General features: G+C 41.6%; 1 protein-coding gene across 1 annotated transcript; it reads left to right on the plus strand.

Annotated features, from left to right (window-relative positions):
* The first annotated feature begins 3,595 nt into the window (after positions 1 to 3,595).
* LOC103773129 (claudin-8-like) lies at positions 3,596 to 4,270 on the plus strand. Its single transcript, XM_008940485.1, has one exon. The coding sequence runs from the start codon at positions 3,596 to 3,598 to the stop codon at positions 4,268 to 4,270; it is 675 nt and encodes a 224-aa protein (XP_008938733.1).
* Positions 4,271 to 14,995: the final 10,725 nt, after the last annotated feature.

The raw sequence follows: 14,995 nt of genomic DNA on the forward strand, positions 1-14,995 counted from the left end.
CATTAATATAGTGGGAGAAGGGAAGGAAAGGTAAGGGAAGAGAAGAGAAGAGAAGAGAAAAGGAGAAGAGAAGAGAAGAGAAGAGAAGAGAAGAGAAGAGAAGAGAAGAATGGTTAAATTACATATGTGCATTTTTGGTTTATAACCAAATAATAGGCTCCTGTAGCCAACACTGAAATATGATTAACTAGTCACAGTCATTTCTGATATTACCCTGTAATGAAATGGTATATTTGAGTACAGAGAACGAATAATGAGATTCTTGACTTGCACCCTTCCTGTGTTTTAATTGTAAGCAAGCAGATGCAATCCATAACACTAAATAAGATTTCCTCACATTTCCTTCTGAAAATGGTTTTAAGTAAGATAAGGCACCAAAATTTAATCCTTTTAAAAGATGTGCAAATACTGAATCCTTGCCGCAGACACAATCTTACCATGAATTTATATGGGAGCTTTAATGGTTTTGTAAATTAATCAATAACATGGTTAAATTATATTTGCTCATCTAATTATTTTCCATGTCCTGTAAATTAGAACTTCAGTAGTTTCTAAGAAAAATCAGTCCTGCTGCTTGTATCACATTTGTGTTTACTTACTGATACATTATTGAAGTGCTTGTTTATTTGTTCTGCTATAGGCTGGTAGCTTTTTCTTTGCTGTTTGAGTGGCAGCTATAGGGTTGAAAAGCTATGCAAAGATAATTGCATTATATTTAATATGCCAAATCCATTTTAGCAGAGAAATACTGTGCATTTATAGCCTCTCCTTATTTATAGCCTCTCCTCAAAATCCTCCTTGTCTCATCCGTAGGGAAACAGGATTTACCCACCCTTTCCCCCCAGGAATCCTTGGAACGTTTTTAATGACTGAAATGGATCTTGACTGGGTTCTTAGCCTTGTGACTTTGAAGGGCACAGCTTCAAGCACGTGTTGGATTAGATGACATCCAGAGACGCATTCTAACTTGACTTATTCCATGATTCTGTGAATCCAGTCATCCAAGAAATTTTCCCTACTCATTTTTCCCAAAGTCCTGTACCCAGATCCCCAACACTTACGTGTCTGTATGACAGAATTAAGTCACTCTTTATTGCTGACGAGAAAATTGTGCCTTTTGCAGGAGACCAGGGTTTGTGGCAGAAGGAGAGCTATCAGCCCCCAGTACCCTTTCACGTGCAGTGCACCTCAGTTTTGGGAGGAGGGCACTGGCCACTCCTCTGTGCATGAAGGCCAGCCAAGTTAAGGAGCACAGCAGGACACCAGAGCATGGGGCTGCAGAGTGTAAACCCCAGGGGAAGTCAAAAATGACATGGGCCTTCAGGCTTGCATGGCAGTCATGGTCCCTAGCTCAGGAGGCTATAGGGCCCCTCCCTTGCCTTGCTCACAGACATGGCAAAGGGGGCTGGAACTGTCAGGGAGACTGACTGATGGCAAGGAGGACCTAAAACTGCAAGTACAAATGTGTGGCAGGAGAAATGCAGAGCAAGCATTGTAGCTGTAGTGGGATCAGATATTGCTGAGCACCAGAGCAGCAGGAGCAAACCTGAAAAAACAGACTCCTGCTTGGCTTTTCATCCCTTAAAATGCTTTTGGAGCTGCCATCAGACTAACAATTTCCCATTCAAGACTCTCAGTGCCTTTGGATTAGAAAAGGCAGGCAGGCAGCAGGTTTGATTTCAGAGATACAAACAAAAAGAGAAGAGCACCGTGGAAAGTTGCCTGGCTACAAATCAGGGCTCAAGGGATGAGAAATAGAAGGAGAGGTTACCTGCCTTCATCATTTTAACATGTCTTTATATGCAGCAGCCAGCTACAGAGGTTGGAAAAGCAGGTAGACATGAAAGCCAACCTGAATATGGAAAGATCTGTTGAGTGCTTCTTACTTTCCCATGCCTCCTAACCATAATTTTATGTGTATGCACACACAGAGAGACACAGAAACACACTTAGAGAGCATAAAATATTACATGTAAGTGGGACTTTTTTCTCTCTTTGATACGCCAACAAACTGGCATATTTAGAATTGCACCGCTCTAATTTTTTTTTTTTTTTTTTGTTTTTGTTTTGCATTTACTTTCTGTTTTTTTAGATACATAAATGACAAGAGAAGAAGCAGAGGCAAGAAAGTTCAAATGAACAGCCTGAGACTAGTATTTCAATATCTAGGTATCTATATCATAAACTGATCTTTTTACAGTCCAACAAATTAGGTCTTGTCTTAACACGGAGTACTACTTTATAACAAAAAAATCCCAGTTTAAGCCAAATTTTTTGTTTTTCATGTTAAGGCACATGCAGAGATCAAGCTGAATATTTCATGCATACATTCATAGCTATATGAATTTGTAAAAAGAATCCACTGTTATGAGCTTGGTTTTTTTCCCTAGATTTTTGACTGTGGTTTCAGATTCTCTGACTTGCCCAGATTTCTTCACCTGGCATTTTCCAGGTTTGTCTGCTGGTCACATCACACAAGAACTCTTAAATGAACATCTCTCTATAATGATTATTTTTTTTTTTTTTTTTTAACTAAAATGACGTTTTTCTAAAGTTTTTGTACATGGATAGCTCTAATAGGTCTTCACATGGAGAGCCAATGCTTTCCATTGCACTAGGCTCCATCATAGGGTAATTGCTGGGTTCATTTTTCTACAGGAAAACAATTTGCTGCATAGCTTAACTCACCATTCTGTAGCCCTGATTGTGAAATAATTTAAGCACGTGGATATCTTCAGAAGCCTGACCGTTCCCATAACGCTTGGTAGAACAACAGAAATGTATGAAGTTATATATGTGTACAGGTATTAGTGGGATTGAAGTCTCTTATTGTTCCTTTCTACCTCTTAAATGGTCTTTTGTAGCTTTGACTATTCACCGCAGAACAGTTTCAGGTTCAGAGATACTTTATCCTTTTGATTTGCTTTGTTCCTTGATCCTGTCACTGCAGTACTCTCCTTCAAGCTTCAGAACAAAAGTACTTTGGGGAGCAGAGGCCCTGTGGCAGGGAGCACGGCTCTGCTTTCCTCCTGGCAATGTGCCGAGGAGCTGAGCCGAGGCAGAATATTCTTGCTTGTTCAGTGCAGCAGCTTCAGTAACTGCACCAGTGCAGACCTGGGTCTCCCTAATGAGATGAGTCCATTTCCTTAGCACAGGCAAAACAGCAGAAAATAGCTACAGTTAAGGGTAGGGCTTGCTTTTTTAATTTTTATTTTAATTTTTTTTCTTTTTTTGATTGAGCGTCCTCAATGCAAGGCATTTTTCTCAGAAGGCAGCTTTATCCTAAGTGGCTCCTGCTGGTTTACACACACCCTATCCTTTCTCTAGCTTTGGAAAGTGGTTCTACTTGATTGCTCAGTTTGACTCTTAGAGTCAGTGGTGGCAGGGGAATTACAAAGGCGATGAAGGTGCAGCCAAGTCCCACGTAGCGTGTGCCAGATTTAAGCTGATTCAGAGTTGTGCAGACTGGCTCTGAAACTTTGCACAAGAGACAACGACTTTCTGAAAAAGTTGTGTGTTTTTTTTTTTTTTTTTGCCAGCAGTGTGCACCTGGCTCAGGGAACCTGCTGAGGTGTGCTCACCTTGCACAAGCAACATGGTCGGTGGTGTTCTGCAGATTGCTGGGCTGCTCGTTGGTGGCATCGGCATGACTGGGACATTTGCTGTCACAGGCATGCCCCAGTGGAGGGTGTCTGCCTTCATCGAGAACAACATCATCGTGTTTGAGACCGTTTGGGAAGGCCTGTGGATGCACTGCATCAGGCAAGCCAACATCAGGATGCAGTGCAAAGTCTATGACTCCATGCTGGCCCTCTCGCCGGACCTACAGGCATCCAGAGGGCTGATGTGTGCTGGGTCAGTGCTCTCCTTCCTCGCTTTCATCGTTGCCATTATTGGGATGAAGTGCACACAATGTGTGCAGAGCAGCTGGCCAGCCAAGGGCTATATTATTCTGACGGCTGGGCTCCTCTTCATCCTCTCGGGTGCAGTCGAGCTCATTCCAATCTGCTGGGTTGCCAACACCATCATCAGTGACTTCTACAACCCCTTGGTCAATGCTGCACAGAAAAGGGAGCTTGGAGAGGCGCTCTACTTGGGCTGGGTAGCCACACTCTGCCTCATTGCTGCCGGAGCCATATTCTGTTGCTTTTACCACTGCTTGGAGAAAACCAGAAGCTACGGTTACTCTGCACCAACCCACTACCCCTCTCACAGCCAGCGCTTGCACAGGAGGACTGAAAGCTCATACTCCAAAAGTCAGTATGTCTAGGTGCCTCCTGCCTCTTCCTGTTTTTGAAGCATTCAATCTGGATGGATGGATGGATTTCAGTTTCTGCATGAACAGGCAGCTAGAGAACTCTCTTTGCCCTCTGCCCTGTAACTGAGGCTGCATTTTGGAGCTGCAGTTACTGCCAATGGGCTCTGTTGTGGCTAATGCTGCAGCACAGACAGTTTTAATGCATGGAAAGGTGAATGTTTAACGTTATTTTAATAGTAACTTGGAATAGCTTTGGGGTTTTGTGTCTTTGCTTTGGGTTGCATTTTACGTGTAAAAAGGCTTAAAGTTCCATTATGATATGAAATTCTGGCCTATTGCAAAAAAGTCAAGCACCTTTTTTTTTTTTTTTTTCCCCTGAGAAAGAGGGGATAACAGTGAATAAAGACAAGATAATAATAGTTTAAAAGAAAAGCATTTACTAAGGTGTTGATTTACTGTAGGTCTAATGGAAGATTGCATATTCAGCAGAGGGAGGTAAACTGAAATATATGAAAAAATATCCCTTATTTCAGAGAATAAACATAGCTCTATGTTTATCCTAAGTATCATCTTTTGGGTGAAAGTTAATACTGCTTTTGCAATCCATACAGGTCAAACTCATTCACATCCTTCACTTTAGAGTCAGCAGTATCCCCTTGCAAACTCCTTGTAACCAATGAATAAGGTGTAACTCCAGACTCACAGAAATCAATGGGATTTTGCTCTTGACTGTACTGGGAACATAATTCGATTTGTGACGTTCATTAGAAAACAATATTCTTGTTCTATAGTTTGTTTGACTGATTAAAAACTTTTATAGAAAGTATATTATGCAATTTGTAGTTCTCTAGTAAATTCCTTGGACTACTGCTACCTGAAAGTCTGGAAGCAAATTCTTCAACTCATAAGATGAGACTCTTAACAAGCTAGAAGAAACCAAATCTGCTCTATAAGTCTTTCATAGTGTTTGTAAGAAACCTAATATGATATTTTATTTTTCCTCCTTTTAAAGTAAATTTTATCTACGTATGTATGCGTGTAATGCCCACAACTTTTCTGTAATACAGCAGTGAGTGGCTGTATTTCCTCTGCATTCATTCAGTAGTGTTTATATGCCAGTCGAGTCTCTTTTCTGGGAGGGTGGGGGAAGAGAGTGGAGAATAAAATACATTTTTAGCAACTCTGTGGATACCCTACACAGAACTCATATCTAGAAGACCAGGGTTTATAATGATGTCTATAGTAAAGTCATCTGCCTTGTTCATCCCTCTAAAAGGCAGGTACAAGATCTTACTCAGAAAACTACATGTATATGTACTGGGGCACTGTGGTTATCTCTGCTGTCAAAACAGAGAGTCACTCATGCAGTATTCATCTACAGGTCCCAGACAAGCCTCAGTGAAAAGTGAGACAGACATGACATCTCTTGTAAAAGCTCTGTGTACATCACATATGACTGATACATTGGGTAGTATTGTCTGTTCCCTGTAAAGCACACACTGATCTAGCTGTACAAACAAAAAAGGATACAAGAAGACTATAAGAAGACTTCCAAAACTGTCCACAGGTCTAACAGGAACACAAGTCCAGTAGACTGTGAGTAGGACCCTGAAGTTTTGAAATTCTCCCGTAGAGTGTATGCTGCAAACAGTTGCAAAACAACTGCCTGAAGCAATAAACTTTCAAATATTAGCCTGTAATTTAGAACTCATTTTTGTGCTTACAAACAAATAAAAGGAAATAAACAGTATTGCCTCTGCAAATTAAACTAAGAGTGTCTGGCTTGTTCCCCTTTGCCCTGCACTTTGGGTGCTTGTATGCACTCCTACAACGTAAAATGGATGTGGAACCTTTCCAGGTCCACCTGGTGCCCTCTGTGCTGTGTAAACGAATGCACAACTGACAGGTTAGAGGAAAGCAATGCTCGTTTAACTCAGAGGAGTGAAGGTTCAAGATTTCAATCACTGCTCTGTGATTGAGCAACTGGGCTTTCATTCATAATGAGCCTCTCCTGATTCTCCCACTGCTGCTGCAACTGTTGCAGAGGTCTGGAGGGTAGAGCTGCCACGTGCACTACTAAGCACTGCTCTCATTAGAGCTAGATGGGGAGGTGGTGAAACACATGGGTTGTAGCAGAGCTGCGGTTTCAGGAGCTGTTTTGTGCGGGCAAAGCAGAACTGTAACAGCCTGAGTGTCTGTGCTACAATTTTATATGAGAAAGAACCACCTGACACACGAGGTTATCACAAATGTGCAAACCCAGTAGGGTCAGCTGCGTATAGTGCATTTGTCTCTTTAAGGTGCAGTCCTGAATAGGTGGTGTACTTCCCCATGTTTTTGAATACATGTGGAGCTTATATGTGAGAGTTTATCTGTAGGTTGCTTGCTTTCTGTTTCACTGTCAAACATTACTAGTAAAGAATAATAGAAAATGGAGCAGAGGGAGATTAGGAGAGGCCGTATCTTGTGCCTCCCAGGTAGGAAATAAAAGAGGAGTCTTACTGTGTCAGGCTGGAGATGTATGGAGAGCTGCTGCTGCCACTGTTGGAGCAGGTGCCTACAGGTGCCTGTCAGGGCAGAGCAGCATGAAACCAAAGGCAGTGCCTTGTTGCACCTGGAGGTACCGTCCCCACTTCCAGTCTCCAGTACTCAGGGTATCTTTGTGTTTAACAAAACAGCAGGCTTGTCTGGGATTTAATCCCATCACCAAGGGTCATAATTTGATCTCACAGAGTGGATGCAGTGTGCTGTCTTAGCATGAGGCATGATGCACAGCTCTCCCTTCCGGCTGAGCTGGAAGAGGGGCAGTGCTGGGTAACTCCAGCTCTATGAAAGTCCTGGAAAATACCTACAGTCCTGAAAGGCACTTCCACTATTCCAGTCTTGCCTTGCAGAGTGTGATTGAGCCCCTGAACTGAACCTCTCAATCAATCCCTACCTCCATTCTGCATTTTGGATCCTTCTAGCCCTTGGACTTCGCCTGTTGTTCTACCATGGCTCAACCCCTAGGCAGCAAATCAAGCTGACCCCTTGTTAACCATGCTGACTCCCCACTAATCCCACTGTTCTGTGGAGCTGGTGGCCACAATACTTTCCTGCAAAGTCTCAGCAAATAAATGGCACCTAAGAGGTGTAAGCCATTAAGAGTCTTAAATATGTGTTTCCGGAGAAATTAGGAGAAGGCTGATGCCAACTAGTTTGCCTAGGTACCATCAAGAGTCCCATCAGCACCATCAGTTCCTTTCATTAGTGAGGGGTGGTCCATGTAGGACCAAAAAGGACAAATAAGAGGAGAAGACAGTGTGAGTGGAGTTCATTCTAGAAAAGGTGATATCCATTAAATACTCCATTCCTCTTCTCAATGAATAAATATGCCAAAATTATTCCCAAAAGACGTTTGTGCAATAAAAACTTCCAGAGGTGGTTAATCTGCAGTGTCCTTAGCAATCTATCTCACTACTTAATTATAATTTTCATTAAAAAAGATTTTTGTGACGCTTAAATTAAATCTCCCCATTGCAGGCTAAGGCTGCTCCATTATTTCTTGTCCCAGCAGCAGCAGACATAGAAAACAGACTATTGCTTCCCTTCAAAGAGGGCAGCTTTTTCTGTATTTCAGAACTGTTGCCATCTTGAACTTCTCTTACACAGCTTGACTATCTCTAATTTTTTTCTCACTGGCATCATTGTTAAATTTCTCCCCATACTTGTTTACTTCTTCCAGTTCTTTTTGGCTGCTCCACCTCTTTCTTTAAGTTTGATGCCCAAAACTGGACAAAGAATCCCAGAGGAAGCCCCACCACTGCTGAGCACACTGAATAAACTTACTACAGGTTATCATACCATGGGGTAAATGATACACAAAACTAAGAAAATACCTTCTTTGAATATATTAAATGCATTGAACTTCTATTATTCCAGGCCTCAGGATCACCAGCTTTCCTGTGCTGTGGGACTTAATCATTGACAGTACATTGACCAACTGGGTGTCTAATGTGAATTTCCTTGCTGCAGTTCCTCCTTTATTACTAGATATATGAAAGTAATAAGATGAGACCCCAGAGAAATCCTTGGCTCCAACAGTAGCAGGAATCAATGACTGGAAATTTGAACATGATAGTTCCCCTTCCAATATATCCTTTTGTTGGTTTATTCACTCATAGATTCTACATCCACATGACATTATTTTCATTCTTCTCCAGCCCTTTGGTGTTGCAGCAGTTCAGGCCCATACAGCAACTAAGGACCATGCAGCCACTCACTGTCCTCCTCCACAGTGGGACAGAGAGGAAAAAATACAACAAAAGGCTTGTGAATTAAGACAAAGACAGAAAGTGATCACTCATCAATTCTGGTCAAGGGCAAAACAGATCTGACTTGGGGAAAAAATATCAATTTAATTTGTTATCAATCAAATCAATAAAACACATTCCCCCCACCTGTCTCATCTTCCCCATCTCAACTTTGCTCACAAATTATCTACCTTCTCCACTCCAGCAGTGCTGAGGGACAGGGAATGTGGTTTGTGGTCCGTTCCTCACACATTTTCTCTGCTTCTTCTTCCTCCTCAGGTGTAGGATTCCTCACAACCTTCTGCTGCTCCAATGTGGGGTCCCTCTCATGGGAGACAAGCCTCCATGAACTTCTCCAGCATGAGTCCTTCCCATGAGCTACACAGCTCTTCACAAAGTGCTCCAGTGTGGGTCTCTTCCATGGGGTGTAATCCTTCAGGAACAGACTGCTCTAGCATGGGCTCCCCTTGGAGTCGTGGCCTTCTTTGGGTGTCATCACCTGCTTGGGTGTGGTGTTGCGGGTGTCTGTCTGCTCCACTGTTCACCTCCATGGGCTGTAAGGCAACAGCCTGCTGTCTCACCATGGGCTGCAGGGGAATTTCTGCTCCAGTGCACCTCCCTCCTTCATGAACTCTGGCATCCGCACAGACGTTTCCCTCACATCCCACTCCTTCACCACTGCAGGTTTTCCAGCAGTTTCTTTATTTTTTTTCTTTCATAAACACATTATCACAGAGGTGTTACCACTGTTACTGATGGGCTTGGCTTTGGCCAGTGGTAGGTCTGACATGGAGCCAGAGGAACTTCTAGCAGCTTCTCACAGGAGCTACCCCTGTAGCCTCTACCCGGCTACTACAACCCCACCACAAACAAGCTCAGTACAAATGTTTATGTTAATTTCCCACTGCTGTGTCAGAAGCTCTTACAAGGTCCAAGTAAATTAGATTTTATCAACTTTTATTTTCTAGAAAAAGTTACCAAACAAAAAAGGAATTTTTTTTCTAGTTCCATGCTGCATTTCATGTGTTTCCATTTACTTCTAGGTATTTATTATTTTTTTCAGAATTGATGTTAAATAATCTTATGCTATTAGGTTCTGACAAACAGGTTTCTAGCTGTGCACAGGGTTTTTCACCTCCCCACTCATTCCCATAGTTTCACTGTGCTCCAGGCATACAGTATCACTCCTGATTTGACAGATACTCTAACAGACCTTGCTGCTGGATTTGGAACCACACATGCTGAATTTCCCCCAATGGAAATTACTTTCCTTTTTCACTTTGTGCTCATAAAGATTTGGAGTTCTTTATCTACCTTGGATACGGTATTGTAATTCTGTCATGCTATCCTTCTATATCCTTGTTGGTACTTAAATCCAAAGAGGAGAAGGGCAAACTTAGACTTGTACTCACAGCCTGGTACACCTCTTCCTTTGCTGGTCTGTGTTATTTGTAAGCTTGTAGCATCTTTTATTATTCTATTTTTTGAAAAGCCTAACTTGGGTTGACTTCTATTAAGTCTCATTTTCCCCTTAAATTTTGTGTCTCCAGGCACTTTTACCTCATTGGCAAGGGTCTTCCACAGAGATAAAGATCCTCTCATCTTAATGATCTTTCACATACCACTTTTTGCCTTAAAATATGAGCCCTTGTTCCATTCCAACATAAAAGCATCAGATTTGCTGAGGCCTTTCCCTCCTCTATTTCATACTTATTTTTAAGTCTGTCTTCACATGTCAGACTGTTTTCTATCTTTTTTTCTTTCCCTTCCTTAACATTCAGCCTGTTCACTCTCAACACGTGGTTGGTAGAAATTGTTATTAGACACAAGTATCGCATTCTGTGAAAAACCTCACTTTTCAGGCATGGAATGAACACATTTACTGCTCGATGATGGACAAAGAAGTTCGTATTTTGACTGGCTACAATTAGGAACAGCTTTGGATTGTCCTTGAGGAGTGGTAGTGTCCCCACACTGGTGAATTGTTTGTGTGCTTGCAGGCTCTGGGCTGTCACTGTGCAGAGACACATCAGCCCCAAAATTACAGCAACAGTGGTGCATCCTTGAAGCTGCTATGATTCACAATGTGGGTAAGTGTGTTCTGACAAAAATTAATTGCTTCCTGCAAAATACTCCTGCTTTGGTCTCTGTGCCAGCACAGGTCCACAGTGATTTATGACTTCCAAGAAGACATTCTTTTGTGTGAGTGCAGGAACAGCTGTTTGGCTAGGCTGGTCTTCCTTTCTCCTCCACATCTTCTCTTCCTCTATTTGAAGAGGAACTGAAGTAAACTGGGAGATGGACTCTGCCAGCTGTGCAGGCCAAATGGGAAAGGGTAATCCTGCTCCTTCCTAGGGGCTGCCCAGCTTACACTCTGGGGAAAGTCAGCAAAAATGTCCAGGGAAGAGGTGGGAGGAATAATGGAACATCCTGACTGGAAGCACGGAGGTTGGATAAAGGACTCTGGATTTGGGTAGAGAGAGAAAGGGGAGAACGGAGGGGTGGAGTGTGACACTCCTGTGTGCTGAAATGTCAGATTTGGAGGTGTCACTGGGTGCACAAGGTTGAGGGTTATGATGGCAGAGCTCATGGTGCTAGGAGCATGGAGGTTAGTTAATTACATTCAGGAGGTGAGGTTTGGGAGAGGACAAAAAGTGAGTGGTACAGGACATTATGACAGAAAGATGGGGAACCCTCCTCGTTCTTCAGAGTTTGAGACTTGTTTAGTTACCTGCAGTTCTTGGTTGCTGGAAAGCTAGTTCAAGGTTGTATTGTTATGCTGTGCTCCAAGAACAATTTTTCTTGGGATTTTGAGCCTAAGAGCTTGTTTCTAACAGTATCAGATAGTCTAATAAAAGCTATTACCTGTTTCTAGAAACCTTACCTCTCATTTCTCTTTAGGCCATCACAGCCACAATATACTTTCTCCTTCTCTTCTATTCCATCACAGTAAATCATGCAAATAAAGGAGTTCCCCTGGGCTTCTTCCAGTAATAAGCAAACTGTATACTCTGCTGCTAACTCTTACAAAAACAATCAATACTGCCTTGGGATTTTGCCTCGTTACATTTCCAACAGCTTGATGTGAACTTGGCCATCAAATGCCCCCAAATATTTTCTAGAGGAACGTTTTGAGGTCCTGTTGTTAAACAGCAAAGTTAGATAGCATATTTTCTGGCAAGTTCTATTTCTGTCAGGATGGCTGCTCCCTGTACACAAGCACTGAGGTGACAAATACTGTGTAAAAGCCTGAAGCAGTTTAGATGGATTAAATAGTCAAGGGAGTATTTAATATTTTATTGCTATAGGGTTTTATTACACTAAACTTGAGTTCATTCACAGTGTCCAGGAGACAGGCTTCCTCAGACATGGAATATCATTAAGAGTTTGGCAGTTTTGTCAGGCTGTGAATTCCAGGCATGCTGAGGAAGATGATGGAAAAGAAATACTGGTTCTTTTCAATTCAGCTGTCAGTCATGGGTTGCCCCAGAGCTAGAGTGCCCAAGTACAGTGCTTGTTACACGTCTGGGGTAAATCCCTCTCAAAACTACATCGAGCAGATGTTCCTTTCTCTCCAAATGTGCCATGCCTGAAGAGGGGGGGAAGGAGATGTACCTTCATCTTTCTGTTTATGTGCAAGTAGCAATATTAAAGTTAGAACAAATAAAAAGGCTTCAGTCCATTTTCTCCTGAATTAAAACAGAATCGTACTAAACATTTGCTTCACCAATAGGCTCAAAATACAGCTGTCAATCAAAATACCATACAAAATAATGGAATCATTACCTTGACTACGATTTCATTGACCAGCCTTTGTGAATAGCTGAAAACAAAACGATTAACCCAGCATGTAATGAACAGACTAGTGGAAGCCACAAGCAGAAAAGAATGGATGCCTTTCACATGTGTTTCCAAAACAAATGGTCTGCAGATGATCCTACCACCATTTGTTACAAATGGTTGTACGCTTAAAGCAGATTTTACATGTAGAGGACCATCTAGGTCTGCATGGCTTCACCCGACACCTTTGCCCAAGGGGACAGGACGCAGAGCAACTGCAGGGCCACAGCCTGCTGGACTCCCTACTGCAAGACTCTGCAGGTAGTTAGGCAGCTTTGCAGCCTTACTGCCTCTGGGAGGTTAAGAGACTAAACTTTAACTCTTAGTAATCATTAATCCAAAGAGTGCTTTTGATAAATCTGCATATTTGACTGTTCCAAAAATGTTGCTGAACCTTAAATTTAGTTCATTAGCCTGTAGCATAACCGATCTATCTATTCTGGATGAGAACTCATAATGAACTATGTGCTTTATAGTAGTACATTTGTACAAGATTAAAGTCTATTTGTCTATATATAGGTGCACGTGTATGTATAAGGACTTTAAAATTCATTGTACATAGAAGATATACAGAAGAATTAATCCTTTCTGGGAGGCAATTAAGTGTTTACATTATTGATGCCTATAATTAGTTAAGCATTGGGGATCATTGACAGGTTCTGTTAATCATGTGGACTCCAGAAACTCCACTCCCTTGTTTTCAAGGGGCATCAGCATTTTAAAAATTAGGGAGGGAACAAATTATATTGCCCTGGGAAAATTTTCAAATTCACATCCTGATTTCAAGAAAAGAGAAATGTAAATCTGAGCAGAGATCCATAGAAAGATTAGGTGTAAAGGCTACATGCTTCCTCAGTTGCCTGTTTTCCTCTTTGAAGGCAAATTTTGAGGTTGACATGTTTGTATAAGAACTGGTTTTCCCACGTTGAGTCAGGTAAGCATCCAAATAGCATAACAAATGGGTAATACACAGAATGAGGAGACTTCTAAAGCCTAGTCAGATGTATGTGAGATTTCCCTTTTATTTCTTCTCACTTGACACTAAAGCCATTGCTTCTGCCATGCCCACCATGTAAGCATGTACTTAATTGTACTTTAAGAGTTGTCTACTGTTTAGAGTGATTTTGAAGTAACTCAGTCAATGGAGCATTTCCTTCTGAGAGGTGAGGAGAGCCTTTAAATGGAGGTTTAGTTTTCTAGGGTATACAAGGGCATAAGAGCTCCTTCGAGGCTGATTTAAACACAGCACTTTTCTGCAAAAGATAATTCTTCCAGCAATTAGCAAAACCAAGGACTCACTGGCATTTAAGAGGTTGATGAGATTTTCCAGTCCTCATGAGTTTCCAAGATATTGGTAGTGTTGATTTTTTTTTTTCCCAGTCTATCTCCTGTAGATGATTTTAATGTCTGAAATCTATCTTCAGGTTTCAATACTGCTGTTTATTGGTTTCCCTTTCCCGTTTCCTTCCCCTCAGGTTTCAGTTACAAGAACCATCCTGCAACTGCACAGTACATGCAGCAATGCAGCCTGGGTGTTCCCCTCACACGCCTACAGCTACGCTGGACGTCACTTGCCATAGGGACTACTTCTGGTTAAAGATCAAAAACCCACTCAACCATTTGGCACTCTCTGTATGTATTGCTACACAACCGGCAAAAGATGCATTTTCATAGCATTTCTGTGAGCAGATCATCTTTCATACAAACCGTGCTCTGACTGTCACAGAGTGTAATTTTATGCATGACCTCAATGGCTGACCCTCCCAGAGTCACGTAAGGAAAAATATTTCAGAGCAATCCTGCTGGATAGGGCAGTCAGATAAACAGATTCAGGGTATTACACATGGTCTGTTTTCAAGCTGTGAATACCTTCAAGAGATGGCTGGCTGAAAATGTTGCACAAGGAGTTTTCCTGTTGAAAAAAAAAGACATCTAAATGCTAGTTCTGAGAGGGCTTTTCCATAATAAGTTGATTTCTTTTCTGTAGTTAAAATAAAATAAATAAAAACAGTTTTCAGAATTCAGAGTTAAAGTCCTACATGCTAAATGGAGACTGTACTCAAGTTAAATAGGATGGGTCTTGTGTGTAGTCTTCTAAGGTAGCAGTCTCCTGCCAGAAAAAGGAGTTTCTTTTAGACAAGTAACCTTCTGTGACTTCTGATTTCATCTCCATCACCTTCTTTGTGGCACTGAGCAAAGTGCCTTAACTTTTCTGCATCATGGGATTCTTTTTTTATGTCTGCAGAGGACATTATTAATCTCTCTATAAGAACATCTCTGGTAATGTATTTAATTTCTATGGGCTACATTTAAAATCTTAACTGAAGACATTTCCTGCTAGCAGACTTGAAGGTAAAAATTTGTGAGAAATAATTTTTCATAAAACAAAATTCCAATTAAATTTAATTTTTATTAAATTAACAAAAAGCAAGCAAACAGCGCTGGGTGCACCGGGAGTCTCTGCTCAACCAAGACGCGCACACATACAATCCCTGTCTTCGGCTTTTAATTGTCCCGGTTCATACATAGTCAGTAACAGGTGGGTCCATATAAATTAATTCCAAAAAAAATAGGTCCTCTTTGCAGTGTGTTCTTTTCACCTTTT

Source organism: Merops nubicus, unplaced genomic scaffold, assembly GCF_000691845.1.
Source record: "Merops nubicus isolate BGI_N331 unplaced genomic scaffold, ASM69184v1 scaffold12465, whole genome shotgun sequence".
Lineage (NCBI taxonomy): Eukaryota > Metazoa > Chordata > Aves > Coraciiformes > Meropidae > Merops > Merops nubicus.

Coding starts and splice junctions, on each gene's coding strand:
- LOC103773129 (XM_008940485.1), top strand. CDS start 3,596: ATGGTCGGTGGTGTTCTGCAGATTGCTGGGCTGCTCGTTGGTGGCATC.